Genomic DNA, 25,609 nt, shown 5'->3' with positions numbered 1-25,609 from the left:
AGAGAGCGCTTCGTTCTTGTGCGTTGTCTATGTGTTGCGCTTTAGTTAATAATGAATACACACCAACTCGTCCAGTTTTCAATTATTATGTCGGGCTTATAAGCCCACTCGTCTCCTGGAGTATCTGCATGGCTACATATCCTGTAATTTAATTTCTGCCCATGTGCTTGCAAGTCGCGTGTCAATCTCCTGATTTTCATGACAATATCGTGTGATGCGTACGGTGCAATCTGCGCTACAAGTGCCGCTTTGATTGCTTTCAGTTCAGCTTTTCTAGGTGTAGAATGACCTGGAATGGTACTCAGTTATATGCGGTTTAGTTTTATGTAGTGTCATACTACTGTTACACTGCTATTTCCACATCAGTGTACTATGTGTGCATGATTTTTGCTTGCATATTCATGATTAGCAACCTCCTCTGTGTGTTTGGCAGTAGCATATAGACTCCTGGCCTGATTGTTTGCCCCCATATTGCACGGTATGGGCCTGTTGTGTTTCAAGTTCAGGTGCTCCCGAGGTTGTTTCTGAAGGGAGGGGTAGTCGTCTTTGCATCTCATATGCTAGTTGGCATAGTACCTTGGGACCAGGTTCTGAGCTCTTGAGGCAAAGAATTTGTGCTGCAGGCTGCAACTCTACTCTGTCTAGGTGCTTATCCATTTGCTCTTTCTCATAGAGGTCTTCAAGCATGGTAAAGCCGGAAATACCTGTTATTACCCGATGCCTGTAGTCGATGAGTTGTCTTTTTGTGTGCTGCTGGTAATTCATACCGTACCATACCTTGGGCACAAGCACAGCATCTGCAATTTTCCATAGTATGCACTCATCCACCCCCCATGATTTCAAGATTATTCTTTTCACCAGGTGTAGAATTTGCGTCCAGGCATGGCATAATTGTTTCACCCATGTGCTGGCTTTGCCATCATGGTCTTACACTAGCTGAGGATTTGTGGATGTTGACTTGCAGGTATGTTTCTCAAGCTATTGGGAGCACAATATGCAATCTGGAATAGTTCTTGATTCTAGTCTGTTTTCCAACGTCGATATAAGCTCACTTATCAGAAAGCGAGAGGCCAGACTGGCCAAGAAAATCTGCAGTGTTGTCGAGGGCTTGTTGCATCATTCTTCAATTCTGTATAAGATGGCTTTCCCATAGGCTGTAATACACCATAGGCTGTAATATTTCTTGTAGTATGCCTGTGTTGTTGGTGTGAGTGGGCTAAATATACCTCCAACTCTCACCTGGAATTTTCTGTCTTTTAGAAAGTTACTGTTTAACTTAAGTGCTCTACAAGAAATATTTCTGCTCATCGTCCCTCTTATTAGAGGAGCATGAGGTACTGCTGTTAAAAGCCTCTTCACTCTCTTCATTCTTTCATAAGCGGTATTACACAATGCCCTGCAATAAAGTTTCTGCTGCTTATGGCCCACTCATATCTGCCAGAAGGGACAACTCTTGAAAAAGGTTTTCTTTGTGCTATGTGTGCGACGTAGCATGAGCATTCATGTCTTGACATTTATACATCTGTAGAACCAGCTTCCTGACAGAGTACTTGCTATACCTGATTATGCGTATTTGTGCAGTGCTGTTGAAGAATACATATTTATGCAATGAATGTTTACACACTCGAATAATCACGAAAGATGGTTGTTTTACAATTGTGCCTTTCGCTTTCGATTGGTGTTACATTTTGCATAAGCATGCCCCTCCCCCCTATGCAATAGCATTTTGAAGTTTAAGGGTTCAATAAAAGGTGATGAACTAAATCTAACTGCAAGAGTTTTTTTTTTACCTGTGACTCCCATTGCAATGCGACTTCCATGGCTGGCAAATCAACTCCTCGTCTTCTGTTAGCAGCAGAATGCTATTGCCACAGTGGCAGTTGAAAAAAGTGATGAACAATATTTTTGTGTATAGATTTTTTTTCTTGCCTGTATGTGAGTAAAATTTGGAATAAGTTTGTCATTGCAAAAAAGTCCAGTGTGTGGTCCTTTATTGAATAAACCACATATTGTGTATACCGTAGTTGAAATGCAGAAGTTTCTTCTAAAATCCTCGGGTGATACGTTCTTGCAAATAACATGGTAATTGATTACTTATAAAGATTAATCATCGCAGATATCGCTATATGGGTTTACAGACTAATATACGTGATCACAAACTTATTAGAAGCTTATTAGAAACATGTAAGGCATGAATGTTCTGCACACTTGGTCAGCTGTGAACGTGCAAGAACTGCTTGTGCTGGCTGAACTGGCCGACTTCACTGCACAGTTTTGATTTACTTTTATTTAACTTGTCGTTTTCTACTGTTTTATCCCCACAATAACTGGCTGTTTGCCTGCTTTTCGCATTGTTGCACAAGTTTTAAATGACGGTGCAGGAACGTACGTTGTCACTGTGCCACTATACCGAGTGAATAAGTTACTTAATGTACTAGCTGTAGAATTAATTACCCTTCAAAGCAAATGCTAATACAGGTGCAGTAAGGATACAAAGTCCGCAACGTAGTCAATGTTTATCGGTTCCTGTGCAAGAAAAAAAATGCTCCAGAGAAGAGGTGCAGCTTAACGTGCATGTAATCTTCAAAAATAAATTAGCGACGCTGTTTATTCAAGCCACGGATTTGATGCTATTGTAGAAAATTCATTAGATAGCGTGTACTTTTGCTCTGTCAAATTTAATGAGTGAGGTAATATAACCTGATGCATCGGGAAATTCACGCTTGAAAACTGACAAGAAAATGAAACTGAACGGTACCGCGTTCAGCACAACGTTGAGACTTCGGGTACTTTGCTGTCTTGTCGTTTGCCCTTGCCGAGGTTGAAATAAAGCGCGATTTTTGCGTGCTACTCAACAAAAGAAAATTGTGATGACCTCGTCGTCTGGTGGGGATCGAACACCTAGTACTGAAAACTCGCAAATGCGTACGAAGCAAACGTGAAAATGCACTTCATTTGCTGCGTAGCGTGTCAACAAACGCATAGAAATGGGAGAACGGAATCTGCGGTACAAGTATTTTATTCTCCCTTCGCGTACGTACCATATTCGGCAATACACGTCTCTGCGCATCGCACTTGTTGCGCGAGACGCCATTTTCCAAAACAAACTGGCGAAAAAGCTCCATGATAGCTTTCCGCGCGATTTCGACGGAAAATCGCAGCGATCGCAGCGATCACTGAGACGGTGCGAGTGTGCGACCAACCGGTTGGTCGTAGCCGAAAATCGGGGGGTCGGCACTGCGACTGCGATTTTCATCGCAAACGACGGAAATCGCACTTCCGGTGCGACGAAAATCGCATCATGTGAAACAGGCTTTAGCCGGGCACCGCTGTGAGAAGTTGTGACATCATTTATCGCGAAAGGAAGCAAGGAAAGATTCATAATCTATGTCCTAAGGGATCTGATACCGCTTATATTCTCAGAGGCCATGTCCAGCTTAAATAGCCGCCTTTCTTAAGCCTAATAGGCTAAGAAACCGTGACTGGATCTGGCTAACAGCCTCCAGGTGTCGCTAATAGTTTGTTGTCCGAGAATCATTACTCAAATCGAAACAAAATATAAATACCTGTTGTGAGCGATAGTACGAAACAGTGCGTGTTTCGGATCTATGAACAACTTGATAGTTGCATGTAGCCGTTGCATAGCCTACATACCACGGCCGCTGCGACGAGTGTGCGTCTAGCTAAGCAGCTCGTTGAGGACAACCGCGTTTGGCTTGGAGCGTGGTATGCGCCAAAATCGGAAGTAGTGGCGTCTACGTTAACATTCAAAATCAAATTATAACTGTGCGCCACGGTGACCTTTAGTAGGCCGAGCGTTGTGGGAACGTCCCGCTCCGCCGTAGCCTTCGCAGTGCAAGGCATTCAAGGAGCGGAAGCACCGCAAAGGGCCTGTTTGATTGCCAATAACTGCGCTTCTGCCTAACGCACTCAAGTACTTTTCGCGGCAAGGTATTACGTGAAGAGTATATTTTAACATGAAATGTATTTCTCCACTTGGGTAAAAAGTGGTTGAGGGCCCCTTTATAGACAGTAGAGCAGATAATGTTCAACGTCCCGCGTACCGTGACGAGAAACATTCGAGCGCCAAATGGGCATGGTTTGTGATAAGTCGCTGACGTTACGTAACATCCTAGGACCAATATACCCAGCCTCAAAATTGCAGCGGGTCTTTGATTTGTTCCAATGCCCATCAGAACCTTTTCAAACAGTCTTAAAAATTCACTTTGATATAGAAAAGCCTGAATTCACTGATCACCTGACCTGTATATATCATTAGGTTCACTCACGCTTTTCATATTGTTACGCTAAAGAGACAGCAAGGGCGGCAGAAGAAGAGGACCAAGTGCGCTTGTCTTTGGAGCGGCTCGATGTCGGTGCGACAACCCTTCTCCCTTTTCATCTATAAATAAACGCACGCCATCGTAACAGTCTTGGTGAAACGTGTGGACTAAAACAACGGGGCCCTCGAGTAACGACGATGAACCAAACGCAGGGGCGCCATCCGTGGAGCTTCGCCGTCGTCGCCGAATTACCGGTCTGCCACCAGAAATGGCTTCGGACGACGACAACCCGCCACTGTCTCCTAGCGCCCCATGGCAGCCCTGCATCGAGCCAGGAACTTTCGCCGGAAAAGCCGTGGAAGACGTGGACGCATGGATCAGCTTTTGCCAACGAGCAAGTTGGTTCAACGGCCGGAATGCCACCGGCCAGCTTTACAACGTTGCCTTCATCCTCAAGGGAACTTCGTCTGTATGGCTTGAAAACCACGAAGAAAGCATGACAACGCGGGAGATATTTGTAGACAAAATCGTTCTTAGCATGCGCATGGTGGATAGTAATTTTGGCACATATTTCTAACACGTTTTTATTGTACACTTTGCAGCCATTCTGTGTTCCTGCCGTCAGCCTGGTGTCACTTTGGGTCGACATCATTCTTCGTTGATAATCAGCACAGAAACAAGCCCCACCGAAATCTGCTAACTTTCTTAGTACCTCTGATCTTAACAGTGTCTTTCGTGTCTGCGACTACTGGAACCGATCCTGCAGGATGACTAGTAAATTGTGTAGCGTACTAGTGATCTCTTCTGTTCTGTATCTGTAACCATGAAAGCCTGCACCCAGCGTGTGGTAATTTCCTTATGGGCCGATGTGCCTGTGAACTCTGGGTTAATTTCTGTCTCTGTGACTGTTCAAGCAAGTCCAAAGAAATGCCCCATTATATTTCTTAGTACATGTGAACTGCAATGTAGTTCTCTGCGACCGCTGCGTCAGCCTGCAGCGAGCCTTAGTAAAATGTTTAGCCGCCAAGATACCTGTGATCTTTTCAGCATATTTGTATCTGCTGCCACGGAAAAACAACCACACTATGCCCCAAGTAACTTCCATCGAGGCTTTCTAATTCCCGTGAATTTTTCAGGATGAGCTTGTGTTTGTGTGTGGCCGCTGAAGCAAGCCCACACAAATCCCATGTTATCTTTTGGTACGGGTGAACTCATATAATGCATTTTTGTGTCTATGACTGCTGAAGCAAGCCTGATGCAGGTTAATTGTGTAGTCGCCAAAGTACCCGTGACGGCTTCAGCAATATTTGGCTGTGACCGCTGAAAAGTTGCATTCAGCTTCTGTTTACTTGCTTAGAGGCCTTCGAGGCTGTGAACACTTACGATGAAATGGTCTCTGTGACCACTCAAGTACAGCAAGTATCTTGTACCTTCTTGTACCTGTGAAATCAGTTTGGTTTTGTGCTGAAGAAAGTATCTTGTAACTGCTTTTGTACCTGTCAACTCTCCATTAATGTTCGTATCTGGAACTGCTTAAGTTCCAGACACGAACAGCACTTTTCATTTCTTCTCGCCGTGATTATAATCAGAAAGTTAGCATATCGCATTTGAATACTATCATGGGCGCAAATTCATTCTTACCAATGACTAGCAAAGACTGAAACAGCTTATCCCCTTCATTAACAGGTATAATTAATCCCCTTATGTTTAGAAACGCACTTGAAAACGAAATTTTGTAATATACTTACCATTTGTCTTGTATACGTGTATGCATCTTTCTATATTGCAGCGCTTTCATCAGCATCATGATCAAAAAAGTTAACAATGCATTTTGTAAATCTACTGTACATAAAATGTTTTTCGAACCTCTTTACCACCGTGTACATCACTTTTGTATTTGTATCTTTTGTACTTCTGTTTGTTATCATCGGATGTCAACTCAAAATTTGGAATCATTACTGTTGTTATTTATGTTGTTTGAGTTACTTTTACCGATGTTTACTTTGTATTCTCTTAGCCCCTCCCCTCTATAATGTACTCTGTACCTTGAGGGTAAAATAAATGAAAAGTTATCCTTTAGTAATTTTATTAATCAAATCAAATCAAACATGTTTATTTTGCAGGAAGAATACAAAATTTCCCTGCGGGAGGCAAAGACTAAAGGCGAGAAAGCCTGACGAAGTCTTGGCCTCCTGATCAACAAAACAGTCTGCAGCAGTTGACACGACCGAATATACACTTCATCAAATACAATGCGTCTGCTTCTCTACATCTGATTACATACGTATTTGTTTATACATGTGTATTCAACACACTCTACAGTACATTATATATTTAAAAAAGATACATTGAAATGGAAAAAAAAATCATCTCAAAATATACAAATATAATTTGACAACATTTATGGATCGACTATGAGGTTAGCAGTGAGAAGGAATGATTGATAATTGCGTTTGAGTTTCTGGACTTGTAATGTAAAGTCAATATTCGATGCAAGAAGGTTTAATAATTGCACTACTTTATGTTCAATGGCCTGTTTGCCATAGTTCGTGCGTATTTCTTTAGTTTTTCGGCTAGAGCTATTGAACCCATATTTCGTGGATACAGTGCTTGGGAAGACATGCTGTAATTTGTGTTTGTGTATGTGTTGCATCAACTTTAGAGTATATACTTTTTTGCGGATGGGATTCTATGTTTAAGGAAAAGTGGTTCAGTGGCTAGCTCCTTGGCTTGACCTTTATATTTTTCTAGGATACGAAGCACGCGCTTTTGCAGGATTATTAACCCATCATAATTGGTTTTAGTTGTTGTTCCCCACACCAGCATTCCGTATAGTAGTTTCAAGTAAAATAATGTATAGTAGAGTGATTTAGTTAACCCCAAAGGCGAAGGGAAGCGATTCTACTGAGACATCCTGAAGAGCGAGCTAGATCAGTTAAGAGATGTTTTACGTCTGGTGTCCATGACAGGTGTTCATGGAACCAGACTCCTGGGAATTTCTGTGTGTTTACTTGTTCGATGCGTTGGTCATTATAATAAATTCTTATATTATCGCGGATGTGCTTGTTAATAGTCCTGAACATAACAAATTAATTTTTTGTGTGTTTAGTTCTAATTCGATTTTTGTTAGCCAACCTGAAAGTTTAGAGGGATATAGATTTGCTGAAGCTTCTACTTCATGAATGGTAGATCCTGTGAAGAACAGGCTGGTGTCGTCAACATACATTCTAATTTCAGGTGTATATTCAACATCCGTAATATCATTTATATATAGAAGGAAAAGCACGGGACCTAATATGGATCACTGTGGAACTTGATTATAAGTAGCTTGATTATAAGTACCTTTTAAATAAGTCCAGGACATACCACGAATTCCATAGCGGCCTAGTTTCAGCAATACGATATGATGGTCAACTGAATCGAAAGCTTTACGCAAATCCCGGAAGACACCTAAAGTGAACATTTTATTTTCAATATTTTCTATTATGCTGTTTGTAACACTTATTAGAGCCTCTTCCTTAGATATGTTTTTTTTTTTCGAAAACCATATTGATATGGCGATAATAGACTGTTTGTCGAGATATTTCGTGAGACGCTTATTTATGCATTTTTCATGTATTTTAGAGAAGACAGGTAGCACGGATATCGGTCGATAATTTGTTAATTCAGAAGTATTGCCGCCTTTATGGGTAGGAGTAACTTTTGCCACTTTAAGTTTCGTCGGGAAAGTTCCCACTAGAAACGGAAACTGTATAAGATATGCTAATACAGGGCTAAGTATAGATGCAGCAGCCTTAACTGGAGCCACTCTTACGTCATCGCAACCACTTGAAATATTGTACCTTAGTCCTGCTATGTATCTGCGGACTTCTTCTGGTGATACCTCGTTCAACACGGGAGAATTCACCTGGCTACCTAGTTCAATTTCATATTGCATTGTATATTCACGAAGTCATGATTAATTGCATTCGCAAGCTCCCTGCCTTCTAAAATAATATCATTAACTTTTATTTCTTTAGATGTATTGCATCACACTGTTCTTCCAGTTAAATAATTAACTTGCTTCCATATTTTTGCAGGATCTGACTTTATGCGCGAGAACATTACTTCATAATAGGCTAGCTTTGCTTTTCTAGTGTCGCTATTTAACCTGTTGCGAAACTATTTGAACTCTCGCAATATTGTACTATCTCTGGTAGCTAAAAATCTGTGTAGCGGAAAAGCAGTGTTGTAGCATTCAACGAAGATCTCTAAAAAAGTGTCATATGCTTCATCTGGATTTTTTTTTTTTGCACATACACACTTGACCAGTCAGCTCGTTTAATTAATTCGCCAAACTCAAGCAGAGTTTTGTCAATAATAATTCTACATCGCGGAGGATTTGGACGTTTTTTTAATGAATAAATTTTGTGTACAAATATAAATAGGTAGGTGATCACTAAGTCCAGAGCACAATATGCCTGCGTTGTAATTGTATTTGTTTAGGCTTGTTATACAGACGTCGATAGATGTGGAGCTGTTGTGAGTAATATGGGTAGGCTCTACAATAGCATTTTCACATACATAGGATACTATAAGGTCTATCAGATCAAGCGCATACCAATCTTCACTCATCATATTAATGTTCACATAACCCATGATGAAATATGGATTTTATGTCATTAAAACAACCCATAAGTTGTTCTAAATGGCTTAGAAAACGGCGCTTGTATCCAGTTGGGGGTCTGTATACTTCAGTAAGCACAAACAAGTTCGTTTCTATTGCTAGCCATTTTATGTCACCATTATTCATAGAAAGACCATCAAGTACTTGAAAGGAATTTTGCTGCTTCAAGTATATAGCTAACCCTCCGCCTCTTCCGGTGCGATCCAATCGCACTGCAGAATAATTGGTGAATTCAGGAGACATGTCAATATTACACAGCCATGTCTCTGTGAACAGTATTGAATCAGGGTCAGCATGAAGAGAACTCAAAAACATATCAAATTCTTCCTTCTTACTCTTAAGACTCCTTATATTTTGATGCAGTAAGGTAAAACCAGATCTAGAACAAACATCACTACTCATCGGTGCTGTTTTTTTCATTGACAAGGAAAACATTTTTTCGTCTATTTTGTCGTCCCTTTTTCACTTGATGAGATCTAAGTCAGCAGTGCTTGTTATGCGGATTACATCTGCAGTTTCATCTTTGCGAGAAAGAATTTTTCCTCCACTCGTCCATACATATTTCAATATTGCGGATTTCATTTTTCTATGGCTGCACCAAGGAGCGGCTTGTTCCGTCGTGTCAGGGGCTCGTTAACATAGATGGCACTCTCTGTGCCCTTGTGACCTAGGTCAGTCGAATGTCCAGTGTATCAATCAAACCTTTAGTACTTTTACTGTGTGCGACCGCTGAAGCAGGCCCGCAGAAAGTCTGGAGTATCTTTATTCACGGCCAAGACACCTGTGAACTTTCCAGCAAATATTGCATTTATGTACCTGCGATCATTGAAGTGAGCCAGCCCGCAGTAGACCTCCTAATAACTTCCTTTGTACTTCCCGCCCTTGCAGAGAGCTTTTAAAGTTCTTTTAATGGCCGAGGTGCATCTGCAAAATATTAGCTCAACTGAAATGGTCTCTCACCACACGAAAGTGTCAACGGTTGCCCTAGTGATTTTTACCAGAACTTGTCATGGATGCATAGCGCATTTGCCCTATATATGGATGATCATACAACGGCTGTTTCTGTCTTATATGACCCCTGAACGAGCACCGGTTTCGGCCGCTCCTTGTATTATCTCTTTCAGAGACACGATAGCCCAGGACCACCAGCGAAACAGGTAATAGAGGGGTGCAGTCCACGCCGCTGACACAGCGGCTAACACACGACCGTTGACACGTGATTGACAGACGGCCGTGTCACTGGCCTTGTGCACAGCACTCCTTTATTCTCAATTCTACGCCCTCGCCGCTAACACACCTTCGCTCGTTGCCGCACCCACCCCCTTACGCCCTCTCCACTTTAGAAGAACCCTACCTATATATACTGTGGCGAGGAAAGCGTATGTCGCCTTGAAGGAAATTCCACTTCTAGAAACGTTGGCTCCTGCTTTAACCTTGTTCTCGTTTTGCTCAATGTCAACTGAGGGTTTGTCAAACATGGCATTGCAACTCAGCGAAAGTAGCATAAAAAGAGAACAACAATTCTTCCACGTGTTTACAATCCTACAGTATTAGCTAAGGCTTTTACGGAAAAAAATTTTTTTTTTTAATAATGCCCACGATTTCAGAGATAAGTTTGTTCTGTTTCTTTAATGTTCGTGGCATAAAAAATGCAGAAATGCGTATTAATACGCGGGAATTTGAACTTTCTGCTGCTGATCAACCCGTGAGATAAGTAATGTCCTGGTGACGTGAATTTGTGAAGTGGAAAGCGTGGTAAAACAATTTATGAAAATAATTTTTTTTTCAGACTATCATAACGAAGGCCTTGTGTGTTATGTTCATGCGCACTTTCAGAAATAATTTTTGAATGGCGTGTGAAAGCGGCATTGTGATGACCTGAAAAATGAGGTACTAAAGAAAGTTTGCAAGGCTTCCGAAAACTGATTATTTGAAGTAATTTTCAGCGGGCACGGGCGAATGGTATGCGACGGTAAGAAGCGCGAATGCCATTTCAGATGACGTTCATATTTAGCGTTTTTTTTTTTTTTATTGTCATGAAAACTGCATCCTTAGCATGTCAAACTCGCGATAGCTTTTACGAAGTGCGCTTACCGATTTTCATTTTTTCGTTGACTGCTCTTCCAACAACAGGCACGGACGGGTAAAGGCGCTGGCACTCCTGAAAAATTAAACTCGTTATTCATCCACACCTTTATCTCGAAAATATTCTAAATTATGCGATTGCTCACACCATTCCCTATACGAGACTCCGGCGCCGCCGTTCATGCACGTGTTCCTAACGGGCACTGCATGGCAATGCCCGTATATGGGCTTAGAACATAGTAGTTCCTGCATGAATAAAGCTGTCCCACAACTAAAGCTTCGCAAAAAGGGTTAGTTTGGCTTAAACCAGCTTACGTTATTCACCCTTATTACAATAACTATGTGAAGGAAACGGAAAAAGGATGATTTCAGGTCAGGCACAGTGACCATAATATTTGAAATCCGTCTCCTAACTTTAGCCGCCCGTTGGTGCTGTCCCTCCTTAATATAATGCTACAATCCAGCCGCACACCGTAATATATATATACATATATATATATAATATTAAGACAGAACCGTTTTAGTAAAACATGAACTATTGCGAGAGATGGAACAGTGCTAGTCAGATGCGTCTTCACTACTCCGATAAGATGCAAGCGCAAGCCTTCCCCGGATTCCTATGCATACAAGAAATGCAGCGCCAGCTATCCCTCTTGGTGATTTTCGGAAACTCCATGTTCTAAGCATTTTAAAACGAAAATCTTTTATATGCGGCCCCCTTGAAAATTTGTCCGGTGTACGTGCGTCACGCAATCATGACACAAATCCAAGAGATGGCAACACTTTGACTGCCTAACAGTTAGGATAGTCGGCTAGAAAAGTAAGAAAGGTTTGGTTTATTAAATGAATTGTTCAATTCATGACGTTTATGTGTTGCAGTGAGGATATTCAGGTATCATTCATTTTATCACTAAGAAATATCGTGGACAATATGCGCAGCGCCATGGACACCTAGAAGGGTAGTAAAGATGGCAGTGCTTGGAAGTGCCAAAGTCAATCGGTGTTCGCGGTTGGTGACAACCATCAGCGCGGCGGCTCAACCTTGAACACGCGTATGCGCGAGAGCGTGGTAACGCTGGAGCTCTAGCGACGCATACATGCGGACTAACCTATGGCGCCTGGTGGTTTCTGGAATGGCGCGGACTTGGCGTACTAGCTATCGCTGACACTGCTTTGCCCTTCGAGCGAAACTGCACTTAACAAAAGACAGTGCACATATATGCAGTTACCTCTGCGAATGTGCAACGAAGCCGGCACTGGTGCTCAGAACACGTGTTCCACTCCTGCGCTACAACGAATGCCTTTGAAAGAAGGACGAACCGATATCTTCTTTTCCTTACCTTGAGGACGCAGTCTAGGAACTTCAACTCCTTTATTCCTTCCAGTGTTATGTCACTGTCAAAGTATTCCTTGAAGACACTGTCCAATTCCTTCTGGATTTTCACTTGAACGTCCGGATAAAGTGCAATCAGGTATAGAGACCATGCAATTCCCATTGCTGTGGTGTCGTGTCCCTGAAAGGCAAAATAAGCATTGTATTGTTCATCCACTAAATTATCGCGTAAAAGACTGCCCCTCGTGCATTGTTTTCGCTGAAGACAAAAGTAGCAATGCTGCCCCCTCCCCCCCCAACTGATACATTACTATTTGGATCATCTCTGTGGAAGTGCGTGAAGCATGTTTCCGCCTGAGGCGCACATGGCCCAAGCGCACATTTATTTCTCCACTACGATGCTTCGCTTCTTCGTATGCTGATGAATATCACAATTGGAGCTGCTTAGTGGCGATATGCAAGGAACAAAACTAAGCACTTACTCCCACACAAGCTCGTCCGGAAAAAATACTCCCCGTGGGGCTTAATCAATAAACCACTATGAGCGAGAGAAAAGTTGCATTTTCTGTCGCCAAAATATTACGACCCCGCATGCCACACAAAGGAACGGCTGGTCTTGCTAAAATAGACCGAGATAATATTGATCTGCATAGCGCCTAAGAACAACACGGTATACTTGTTACACGTCAATGTCAGGTTTCTAGAAATAAATGTTGGATACTCGTATCTCTTCCTACCTCCGCCTTCCCAAAGCATTTTATTAATTTAATTTTTTCATTACCGGTATTGAATAAGTGTTGTCATTTAACGATTTTGCCGTTAGATTTATTGACTTTTTGGTATGTTTACGGCAACGTTTACTATTTAGCAATCAGCGACCTTTTTAGTGAATAGAATGAACAGTTCACGATATATTAACGAGGAATAAGTTAGAAAGGTTGCCTGAAAAATGACCTTCTAGACCACAGCTTAATATTCAAACGCTAAATGGAAGGGCCGAAACTCAAAATGTGAAGGCAACCAAAAGTTGCCTTCACATTGGCAGCCTTCACATTGTGATTGTGCTTCACAGCACACTGGTCCTCATTGCCTTCACATTTTGCTCACAAAATTAAGTTTCTTTGTTATGTACAAAACCTATTTGAATGCGTTTAAACGCTGCGGGTTCAGCGGTGTCCCTAATCCATTCGTCTGGTAAGCGCTTGGCAAGCGTGTCAGGGAACTAATTTACCGAAACCAAGTGAAATAAATTTTGTGTTCAGATTTAGAACATAGCAGACAAATACGACCTATCGACTGCGTAAAAGCGTAAATATCGGAACGGCTCAGCTCATTTACGCGTGACTGAGCAATTCGTTTCCGTTTCTCATGGCTTTCGGACCAATCAGTATTTCACGACGGCTTTCAGGTAGATCAAGGGCGAAATTGTGGTATTTACCTGTGCAAAGTTCGGGTAATTGTCATTGTCATGTTAACAACATGCGGTCAAGCGCATTCCCCAGAATCTAGTTCTGCTACCACGAACGTCGAGTAGCACAAAAAAATTTAAAGATTATATGCAGACTAGATGCATTTTTATGCTAGAAAAACGTACGTTGCTTGTGTTGTAAAAAATATGAGCTGTCATTATCCATTTAGAAATATGGTTGTTTGGGCTTGTTGATTAGATACAGAAAGGGGTGTCATAGCGCTGGAGGACACGGACAAGAGCGAGACATGAGCGTTCGTCCTCGTTGACTAGCGCTTGTCCGTGTTAGCGTTCGTCCTTGTTGTCTCGCTCTTGTCCGTGTTTTACAGCGCTATGGCCGTCATTGCTGTCATAATCCAGTATGTATATACTAGAAGTAGGCGATTGAACACCGACTTTCTCGAATACGAATCGAAACATTGTCAGATCCTGACTGGAAGCTTACCATTCCTTTAAAAAAAGGTGCGCAATCAATGCTTTCTACCGGTGCTGACATATGGGGCAGAAACTCGAAGACTGACAAAGAAGCTCGAAAAGAAGTAAAGGACCGCGCAAAAAGCGATGGAACGAAGAATGTTCGGCATAACGTTAAGCGACAGGAAGAGATTGCTGTGTGGATCAGAGAGCAAACGGCGATAGCCGATATTCTAATTCTGACGATGATGATTACGGATCATCTTCATCATCAGCCTATTTTATGTCCGCAGCACGACGAAGGCCTGTCCATGCGATCTCCAATTACCCCTGTCCTGCGCAAACCGATTGCAACTAGCACCCGCGAATTTCCTAATTTTGTCGCAACGCCTAGTCTTTTGCCCTCCTCTACTGTGCTTCCCTTCTCTTGGTACTCATTCTGTAACCCTAATGGTCCAACGGTTATCTAACCTGCGCATTACATGACCTGCCCAGCGCCATTTTTTTCTCTTAAGGTCAATTAGAATATAGGCTATACCCGTTTGCTCTATGATCCAAACCGCTCTCTTTCTGTCTCTTAATGTTATGCCTAGCATTCTTCGTTCCATCGCTCTTTGCGCGGCCCTTGACTTGTTCTCAAGCTTCTTTGTCAGTCTCCAAGTCTATGCCCCATATGCCAGCACTGGTAAAATGCATTGATTGTACACCTTCCTTTTTAATGATAATGGTAAGCTTCCAGTCAGGAGGTGGCAATGTCTGCCGTATGCAATTTAACCCATTCTTATTCTTCTGTGAATTTCCTCCTCGTGATCAGGGTTCCCTGTGATTAATTGACCTAGGTAAACATAATCCCTCACAGATTCTAGAGTCTGACTGGCGATCCTGAACTCCCGGCTATCGATCATTATCTTTGTCTTCTGCATATTAATCTTCAACCCCACTCTTGCACTCTCTCTGTTAAGGTCCTCAATCATTTGTTGTAACTCGTCTGCATTGTTGCTGAATAAAACAATGTCATCAACAAACCGAAGGTTGCCGAGATATTCGCCGTCGATCCTTACTCCTAAGCTTTCCTAGTTTAATAGCTTGAATATTTCTTCCAAGCACGCAGTGAATAGATTTGGAGAGATTGTGTCTCCTTGTCTGACTCCTTTCTTTATAGGTATGTTCCTGCTTGTGGATAATTAAGGTAGCTGTGGAATCTCTGTAGATATCTTCCAAGAACGTAAGCGGTCTGTACTCCTTGATTACGTAATGCCTCTATGAGTACTCGTATCTCTACTGAATCAAATTCCTTTTTGTATTCTATGAAAGCCATATAGAGAGGCTGATTTTACTCTGCGAATTTCTCGATTACCTGATTGTTGGCATGGATGTAATATATTGTGAGTGTCCCTTCCTGAAACCTGCCTGTTTCCTTGGTTGATTAAAGTCCAGTGTTGTCCTTATTCTGTTGGAGGTTATCTTGATGAATATTTTATATAATACTGGGAGTAAGCTAATGGGCTTGGGATTTTTCAATTCTTTAACGTCTCCCTTTTTGTGGATTAGTATAATGTTTGCAATCTTCCAGTTTTCTGGGACCTTTGCAGTTGATAGACACTTTGTATAGAAAGCCGCCAGTTTTCCAAACGTTATGTCTCCTCCATCTTTGATTGAATCGACTGTTAGTCCACCTGCGCCAGCCGCTCTTCCCCGTTTCATGTCTTGCGAGGATCTTCTGACCTCTTCGCTAGTTATAGGAGGAGTTCGTGTATTATGTTCATTACTGTTTCAAATGGAAGTCCAAAATCAAGAAAGGGGCTCACAGATGGAATAGCACACTGTGGTATAAAGTTTTTAAATAGAGATAAGGTGCCACAGAAAGGCTGGCTAACGTTTCGATAGGAGGACCTATCTTCGTCAAAGGCGGCCTCGTCATCCTCGGCATGTTAGTTTTAAAGGGTTAGTGCAGTGACATAACGTGAAGTTGTTGTCGGTGGCGGTTGTTTATAAAGGGAGAGACTTCAGAGGTAATGAGCGCTGTCGCCTGACGTCTGTGAGCGTGGTTCCCAAGTCGAGGGGACCATAGCGGGAGAGTGGGAAGGCGGGGAGAAAAGACAAGGAAGATTCTCTCCTTTCTTCTCGTTCATTACATAACGAGGGTCTCGAATCCGGCAACATTGATGCCTTCAGGTAGCATGTGTGGGTTTATTGACCAGTTGCCTTCGCCCAAAAAGATAACTTTCTCGGGACGCCTGCGGCAAGAACGACGTTCCAGGCTCCCCGCCAAGGTATGTGAGTGGTGGCGCTGGCTAACACTCCGAGAGTTCTACTAGGACACATAGATACCCAAGAAAGTGGATGGGGAAACGGCGCAGCGATAGGTCGATTGGTAGAGCATCGCACGCAAAATGCGAAGGTGGTGGGTTCGGTTCTCACCTGCGGCAAGATGTTTTTTTCATCCACTTTAATTTCCATTAAATTATGTTTTTTTTATTTCATTTATTAAGCACAAGTAATTTCCCCTATGTTGTCCTTGGTGTCAGTGTTTGTTGGCTTCTTATGATATGACTAATGTGAGACGTGTCACACAAATTGTGGTGTGAATGATTAACTTTAGCTGTACCCTACGCGTCTACAAAATTTGTCCGAACCATTTCAGGAACCCTTCAAACTTCGTAATGTAGCGACAATCTCCTTCTCCGCCTTCACCCCTCCTAGTTTCTCCTCTCTTTCACGCTGCCTCCTCGACCGTGACGCCGCCTACACCGCTCGAGCGTAACAGACGACCTTTCGCAGAGTGAATGCACGCATAGCGAGGCGGTGCGCTTTAAGCGTTCGCATTAGCTTTCTAACTCCGAGTTATTTCGCCACCCGCCGTGGTTGCTCAGTGGCTATGGTGTTAGGCTGCTGAGCGCGAGTTCGCGGGATCAAATCACGGCCACGGCGGCCGCATATCGATGGGGGCGAAAACACCCGTGTGCTTAGATTTAGGTGCAGGTTAAAGAACCCCAGGTAGTCGAAATTTCCGGAGTCCCCCACTACGGCGTGCCTCATAATCAGAAAGTGGTTTTGGCACGTAAAACCCCATAATTATTAATTGAGTTACTTCGCGTACAGCATAGAAATTTTATACGGACGGTTATACGAATTCAGTGACGGCAGCTTTATTTTTCTGTTTTGATAAACATTTTTTACGAAGTGTCTAAACGAGCACGAACGCTGTGCCATGACGACTGCGAATGTATCGCGTGTGCTACAATTAGGTACGCAACATTTGTCAAGTGACTGTCGCAAGATGTTGTTGCGAATGGTTGTAAATAACACATTTACGATCAAATGCCAACATCCTGATCCCCAGCAAGCCCTCAGTAGCCTAAATAATCCGCGCCGTCCTTACCATGTGAATTCGCGGTGCATATTTATTTATTTATTTATTTAGTACATACTGCAGACCACATTGGGGTCCTCGCAGGACGGGCAGACATTGAGTACAAAACATGTACAAGATACGTTCGTATACATTCATAAAATAAATAGACTTTACAATGATATATTGCTCACAGAAACACTTAGTGAAAAGATCAAAACACAATACCTAAATCAATCCATGGTGCAAACAGAACGATGTAAAAAAAAGGCAGGGGAATTGCACATCAAAGGCAAGGGAGTTTGAGAGTCGAGGACTTGCCTTTCTCATTCAACAGCAAGGAGAACACATTCTATGCAAATACAAAAAAGACAATAAAAACTTATATAAAGCACAGTCACATGTTGTAAGGGGCGGGCAGCGGATTCCATTCAGAAATAGTCCGGGGAAAGAAGGAGAACCTATAGCTGTCTTTGCTAGCATAGATAGGGGTCAGTGTATCCGGACGATGGTGTTGTGTATACCTTGAGGGGACATGAGTTACATATAGTGAAGGGTCCAGAGCCAATTTGTGATTAATTAGATTATGTAAAAAATTTTGCCTGTGTTTCTGTCTTCTTTGTTCAAGCGAAGGAATGTCCTTAGCCAACATCAACTCTGACGGCGAATCCGAACTTTTGAACTTGGAATAAATAAAACGAACAGATTTTGTCTGTATTCTCTCAAGTTTGTTAACATTGACTTTAGTATAGGGATCCCGTGCAACGCAAGCATATTCAAGTTTTGGCCGGATATAGGTTAGGTTAGTGAGTAGCTTAACGTTTGAGGTGCATTTCTTATTTTTTGTGGCAGATAGGTTAGCTTCCGAAAGGCAGAAGAACATGTGTTGTCAATGTGAAGGTTCCAAGAAAATTTATTAGTGAACGTTACGTCAAGATACTTGTAACTCTCAATTTGCTTTAATGGAACAGATACCATTTGATACGCGTACTCCAGGGGATTGTTTTTATACGTTATGCGAAGAGAGCCAGTTTTATCTATGTTTGCAGCCATGCCCCATTTTTTGCACCACAAAAATATATTGTTCAAGCTAGAGTTAAGTTCCTTCTGATCATCCACGGACTTAATAGTACCAAATACAACGCAGTCATCTGCAAACAGCCCTATTTGTGTTCGTGGTTTGTCGACGGTAACAATGTCATTAATATATAAAAGAAAGTGCAATGGGCCCAGGACACTGCCCTGAGGAACACCTGAAGTAACTGGTAGATATCCCGAGTTGTGATCGTCAACAGAAACATACTGTTGGCGATTATCCAGATAGTCTGTAATCCAGGTAATTATAATGTCCGGAAGGTTAATGTTTCTTAATTTTAAAATTAGCTTTTTGTGAATTACCCTATCGAAAGCTTTACTGAAGTCCAAAAACTGCATAAATTTGACCATTGGCATCCAAAGCTTTGGCAATTGAATCAGTTATTGTTACTAATTGTGTGATAGTGGAACAACCTTTTCTGAAGCTATGTTGAGCACTTGTTAGTATGGAGTGTTCATCTAAGAATTCATTAATGCGAGTTGCGATTATGTGCTCGAAAAGTTTGCAGCAAGATGACGTTAATGATATGGGGCGGTAATTCTCGAGGAATAATTGATCGCCTTTCTTAAAGACAGGAACAACTCGAGCCCATCTTCCAATTTTCAGGCACTTTCGCGCATAACAAAGATGCTTTGAATAATACAACTAAGAACTTGGGAACAGTTTCGGCGTATCGCCTTAGAAACAAATTTGGGAGGTTATCAGGGCCAGGAGTTGTTTTGGTCGTTACGGACACGTACAAAAGCAAAGTTCACAATAGATGGGTCAGATCATTTGGTTGTTGGAGTTCATCATGCTTTATTTCTTTATTTTTTAACCTAGGTAGAACATTAGCCAGTATAATAGCAAGAGCTTGGTGGCGCAACTCACCGCCCCGTTCCAAAAGGGACGCTCATAACATCCATCGATAAGTTCAGTCATGACGATAATCTGAACATTCCCTGTCTATTAGGGGAATGGCAACGCAGCGCAGCGACGCCCCCAACGACGCCCCAGCCATAGAGACGGGAGCAACGGCTGTCGCTGAAAAATGGCGGTACGGTATTCTAAGGTCCGCAGTGACGCAGCACAGTGAAAATTTACATGTATATCTGCGTGCGCAGAGTCTCCGCGATGTATTGCGAAGAAAAGCGTGCTGCCCAACGACACAATTCATCACTTGTCATTGTTTGCCCGGTGAAAGTGCCTCTGTGCGCATGTACGCAGTATTTGAGCGTATTGTGCATTCCAAGGTGTTTGTGGATTGCCTCTGCTGGAGATAACAGCGATCGCAGGTGGATATCGTAACGACACCGCAGAAATCGCATTTTGACAGGTGAGGGCTCTTGTGTGCACTTATGGAATGAGACTTCGAGCGAAGGAAGGTGTTCTAACCTTTTAGTGCGCAGTGCTTGCGATGGAGAAATGCCATCGCACTGGGTCGCGAAAAGCGAGCGAATCTCGACGCTGACCCTGTTTGCGACACTGCGGCTCCGATACATCACCGATGACAAAGCAGGCATCTCAAACGAAAGCTGCGATACGTTGTCGTTTGAGAACACTACGCTCTCCTCAGCATCGTCGTCCACCACGACTCATCGACGCCTTTCAAGCAGCTGCAGTGACGTGCCGATAATTATTTTCTGTGCGCTACGTAGCCACAATGCAAGCAATGAAACCATGTTGTGGGGCCATCACAGCCCGGGAAGATAGATGCATAAACCAGTGACAGTCCACGTTTTTCTTTTTGTTAGTGGTGCTCAGTACATTACCGATGGCAGTTCCTTGTGCCTGTTTTGTTTCGGCGGTCAAGACACACCTCTCAGCTCAGCACCGCATCGCTGTTGCCTAAAAATAAGTTGGGCGTGGCCGAACCCCGGTGGGCGCGCGCACAAGTTACATGCCACGCGCGGGGCGGGACCTATGAGTTTAATTGACACGCGCACTCGTGCCAAACTCGTGCATAACGAACGCCCCGAGTTGAACTAGGGAATGTGGCTGCGGCAGCGGCAGCCTGTGTCATCGCATCCAGCGGCAGGCAGCAAGCATCAGTGTGACTGTCTGGGCCTGTTCACCTACATGACCCTAAATAAAGCTTCAGCGTTATTTTCGCCTTTCTGTCAGTGCGCTGGCTGTGTGACGAGTTAGGCGAAGACCCTCGTCTGAGGAGACAGAGTGGCGATAAAATTACGCTTTCCGAGCGCAGATTGGTGTGACTGGGCTGCGGAGGAAGATTTCGTGCGATCGCGTCGGCTCGCTCTAGCTTCAAGCGATGTGCGTCCACGCATCCCCGCGCCAGGCCACGTCCGCCGGCGTCATCGGAGTACTGGGGCACCAGTAAGGACCTGGGGTTCAACTCGGACCAACCAACCTGCGAAGGCCAAGTGATCACATTACATGCGAGGACTCAGAATGGACGTCGGGCTGCTGTCCGGTGCTTCAGGTGCCGAAAGCAGCTGTCGCAGTTATATGGCACCGCTTCACTACACGGGCAGAGAGGCGAAGGAAGTTCGCGAACAAGCACCACCTCGACCTTCCGAACGTCCACCTCTACACGCGGCAAGTGATTTGGTTCACGTACTTCATGAGTAAAAGCGTAGACGTGCGGCTGTTGAAGGTGATGACCGGCGACTTGTTTCCTCTGTCGGAGCACGCCATCGCCGACTGGAGGAACCACGCCCTGAGGTCGTGCGGGACTAGCTGCTGGCGCGAACTCCACTGAGTGGCCCCGGAAGAATGCGCAAATTGACGAGTGCCTTCGCGGCAAGCGAAAGTACAGTTGAGGCCGCCTGATGACGGGCGACGATGTTCTGCCGGGCCGCTAAAATTACGGCGGTGTTGCAGATCGTCGACCATGGATCTTCGGCATGGTCTGCGCGACCACAGGGTAGCTGCGACTTTTCAAGGTCGACCGACGAGACGCGATGACGCTAGGCCCCATTATTGCAGTCAATGTTCAATCGGGGACCATTATTCACAGTGCCGAATGAGCCGCATACAACTGTATCCGAGATTTAGTGGATGCTGACGGGGCGAGCCTTAATCCGCATTGAGACATTGGGAGTCAACCACAGCGTGAACTTTGTGGACTCCATCATGGGAGCTCACACGCATAAAAATAATAGAGAGGTATTGTCAAAAAGTGAAGCGCCACCTCGTCAGCGGCGGGTACAGGGTAACTACACTGCTGCAGGAGTCCTCCCTGGCATGAATGTGGTGACAGACAATTAACGGCCACAAGCGCTACAAAGACATATTCTTGCGTTTGTTAGAAGCAATGGATCCATTGGGGCTACTCAGTATGAAGACTTTTTTCTGCGATTGCTAGAAGCCATAGCTCGGCGCTACGCAGTATGACGGTGCATGGCAAAGTAAAATGAAATAAAGCGTAGGTCTCTGACCCTTTGCTTGTATGAGTGTTCCCGCATTCCTGCGTGCTTACATGGTAAACGCGGCAAACCATATGTGCGCTAGCCGACGCTCACTTCGTCTCGCAGCCTTACTTGGACGCGAGCAATGAGTGACCTGTGGAAAGCCCAGTGCGAAAACTAGGCGCACGCCATTCTGTGCTCGGAAATGCGAGCGCAAGCACGTATCGAGCCGCACCAATGCAATCCAGAGGCGTTCTGTCGTGGTATAACGCGAAACGTTAGAAATTACTAATTAGTGTAATAGACATTCAGTGTACATCTTCTAAAATCTAAAATGCTTATTGTAATATCTTGTACTACATGCATTTATTTTGTAACTTGCTTTTGCATGTAATGCACTCGGTGGAACAACAAACAAGTGAAAGAATGTACCAATCATGCACCGACGGTGAGCCCCAGTTGAGCCCCAGTTTGTCGGCTACCCATAACGTAGCGCCCAAGCAATCATAGCCATCTAGATTGAACCTAGATAAACCACTGAAACTGGATGCAGGGTGACGGACAAACTTTTGTCTTGCTACCATTAGTACTTTCGTCTTGGGGTGTCGCCAGAGCTCGTGAAGGTCCAGAGCTTCGCCAAACAAGGCGCATCCAGCATACCACTCCTGTTGACGAATTACTCAACCGATCTGTCCCTAATGCGACACCAGGCTGCAACGCAGTGAATGCTTCCGCCAACGCGAGAAAACCCTTCATCGGAAACTTCATAGCGGCTGAAGGATCCTCTTAAGAACGTACTGAAAGAGCCGTACTATTTCCCAAAAAGCATATATAAAGCTTTGTGGAAGCGAGGCAAAGCTATAGTGAATTAATGATGGCGAATGAATTTCTATAAATTCCTAAACGTGTGTGAAGCCTGCTAGTTGGCTCGGACACTAGATTAATTACATTTTTGGTATGTTGTATAATAGTGGAATGAACACTATAGTTAGGATCATGTTTCCATCCACCAGCTACGACCGCTTCTAAAGTTTGATTGCCTTGCGCCAATTCCGAAGGTCATATGCGTCGCTGTGATGAAAGATTAAACGTGTATTCGCGCGTGACGTTTGCATTACCTCGAACATGAAAGTGTCCACTTCCTCTCGAATGTCTTCGTCTGTCAAGGACGAGTCTACCTGTATGCTGTAACGAAGTAGAATGTCGATGAAGTTCAGCCGCGTCGAGTGGCCAAAGAGGCGGTCGCCTTCTGCTGTCAGCAGGGAACGTTGCGGCGCCGTCGCTTCATTGCTGATCTCTCTCAATAATTCTTCTCTTCTTTTGGAGATGACCTGGTAAGAAATCGATGTGCTTTTGTCAGAAGCAGTGCTTACAAAATGTGGTTGTATAGCATGTATACTTGTACCGGCTATTCTTTGCGTTGTTTTAACGTTAACAGAATCTTCAAAAATCGCCCGTGGCATATATCACCAATCTACTAATTCAGCCGGATTACTTGAAGAGACGGACACTACTTTCCAGGAAATAAAAATGCATAATCGAATAATTTGAAAAATGTCACTAACCAACTTTATAATTACTTTAGCACCTATACGACAATTTATAATACAAGCATCTGATTTCCCAAGACAAGCGCCCGCCTCAATGAATTCTGAAACCAGGACCAGTTTCCATGGATTGCGATTATTGCGATGTATTACGATTGCGATAAAAGTTCACTGTTTCAGTTTTTTATCAAAACGTCTCTTTATGCATTGAACCTCCACAACTAGAGCCTCCAATACTATGTCATGAACAAATACTTAAATTATGGGGTTTTACGTGCCAAAACCACTTTCTGATTATGAGGCACGCCGTAGTGGGGGACTCCGGAAATTTTGACCACCTGGGGTTCTTTAACGTGCACCTAAATCTAAGTACACAGGTGTTTTCGCATTTCGCCCCCAACGAAACGCGGTCGCCGTGGCCGGGATTCGATCCCGCGACCTCGTGCTCAGCAGCCCAACACCATAGCCACTGAGCAACCACGGCGGGTTTGAACAAATATTGTCACTAACTTTGAGAACGCATTTGTTGAAAATGGTGTCATCCTTAGAATTTGTTCGATGCAGGTGAACGTAACTTGCGAACTCATTGGCTGAAAGTGTAAGTAAAAGACGTAAAGTGAACTATTCATTTCAATTTCTCGTTAACATATCGTCGGCATTCTAGAGTAATCAAGGCCAAGAAGTGGAATTGTGCTACATGCCGCGGGCGATTTTCCAATTTCATTTATAGATATAAAGAATACTTTATAGTGTTGGAATCGTACCGCTGGCACGAGTTGTTGGGGTCTCGGTGCTGACGCCCGTTATTGCCAATGGGTCGCAAGCCCCAAGGGTAGCGTTGGCCTGGCGGCCTGGGGCACTGGAAGCATCTGAAGGTCCCGGCAAAGCAAGAGAAGACTGGTAACAGAACAACTTGTTTATTCTAACATAGCAAAAGAGCGGCCGGTCAGGTCGACCGAAGTGGAGAGACGGGAGAGCACGTAACTCAACAGTACAAATCGGAGCCTCTCCTGGCGTCCGGGGGCAGCTGCTCTTATACTCCCGGCGTCGCGGTCCAAAAGGGAAGGAGGGAAGGTCACGGGATGAAGGTCACGGGACGGCGCAGCAGGAGCCCACGACGGCGCGAACTGTCGGGCCGAGAGACCTGCTGAACCGAGTGTAGTGACGCATCGCCAACCGCCCACACGACGGCGCGAACGGTTGAGCCGAGAGACCTCCAGGCTCCTCATTCGGGGAACTCCGCTCCCCGGCTGCCGCGCTTTGACAAGCGAGGGCACACACACACACACGCACACACGAAGACACGTGGCACTGAAACACGCCTGGACACGCTTGGCGGGTAGGCGTCGCGGCGGCGTCGGACGGGCCAAAATGTCCGCCGCTTTGAACAAAGCCCCGGCGTCCGTTGCATCCGCGCCGGCATTACCGCGCGTTGTAGGCGAAACGTAACAGACCGCCCCGCCGGGGGAAGGAGATCCCGAAGGTCAGGGGACTGCATCCGCTGTCCGGAGGGATGTCGCTCGATGATGCTCATAACCGAAGTCGGGCGTCCTTTGGCGTTTCTTGAGCGCAGCGCACAGAGAAGGCCTCGTTCTCACGTTCAGGTGCACACAGGACACTGCAAAGTGACTTCGGGAGAGTTGACATTTTTGTTCTCGTTTCCGGCAAGCGTTAGAACTACACCGAAAGTCAACCGCTCAGTTAGCAAGCACGGCACAACCCTCACTAAGCCCTGCCAGGCTCTTTCCCCTTTTATACTGCTGCCTAGTTCCTTACAGTAGTTTAGCAGCACTCAGAACGCGTCCACAAATCGGAAAATTGCACTAGAAAGCACATCATCACTTTGAAACACTACACAAAAGCAATAGGTTAAAAATCCTGCCTCAGGAAGAAAAACATCAGTAACAAGCAATTTTGAGGCTGATTCCCACGTTAGGGGCTTCGACTTAAGCCATCGGCGTTACCGTTGAGACTCCCCTTTTTGTAACGCACCTCAAAGGAATATTGTTGCAAAG

At 44.2% G+C, this 25,609-nt stretch overlaps 1 protein-coding gene across 1 annotated transcript in view; it reads right to left on the bottom strand.

The window, feature by feature from the left end:
* Positions 1–25,609, bottom strand: part of LOC126516510 (cytochrome P450 4V2-like) — a 236,330-nt gene that overhangs the window by 19,198 nt on the left and 191,523 nt on the right. Inside the window, exons 7-9 of the mRNA XM_050166640.3 lie at positions 23,166–23,378; positions 12,375–12,548; positions 11,044–11,110 (exon numbers count right to left, since the gene is read on the bottom strand). Of these exons, the coding sequence (XP_050022597.2) occupies positions 11,044–11,110; positions 12,375–12,548; positions 23,166–23,378 (454 nt within the window). The remainder of the gene's footprint in view (positions 1–11,043; positions 11,111–12,374; positions 12,549–23,165; positions 23,379–25,609) is intronic.

Source organism: Dermacentor andersoni, chromosome 1 (assembly GCF_023375885.2).
Source record: "Dermacentor andersoni chromosome 1, qqDerAnde1_hic_scaffold, whole genome shotgun sequence".
In the NCBI taxonomy this organism is placed as follows: domain Eukaryota; kingdom Metazoa; phylum Arthropoda; class Arachnida; order Ixodida; family Ixodidae; genus Dermacentor; species Dermacentor andersoni.
This window is presented reverse-complemented; position numbering and strand designations above follow the sequence as displayed.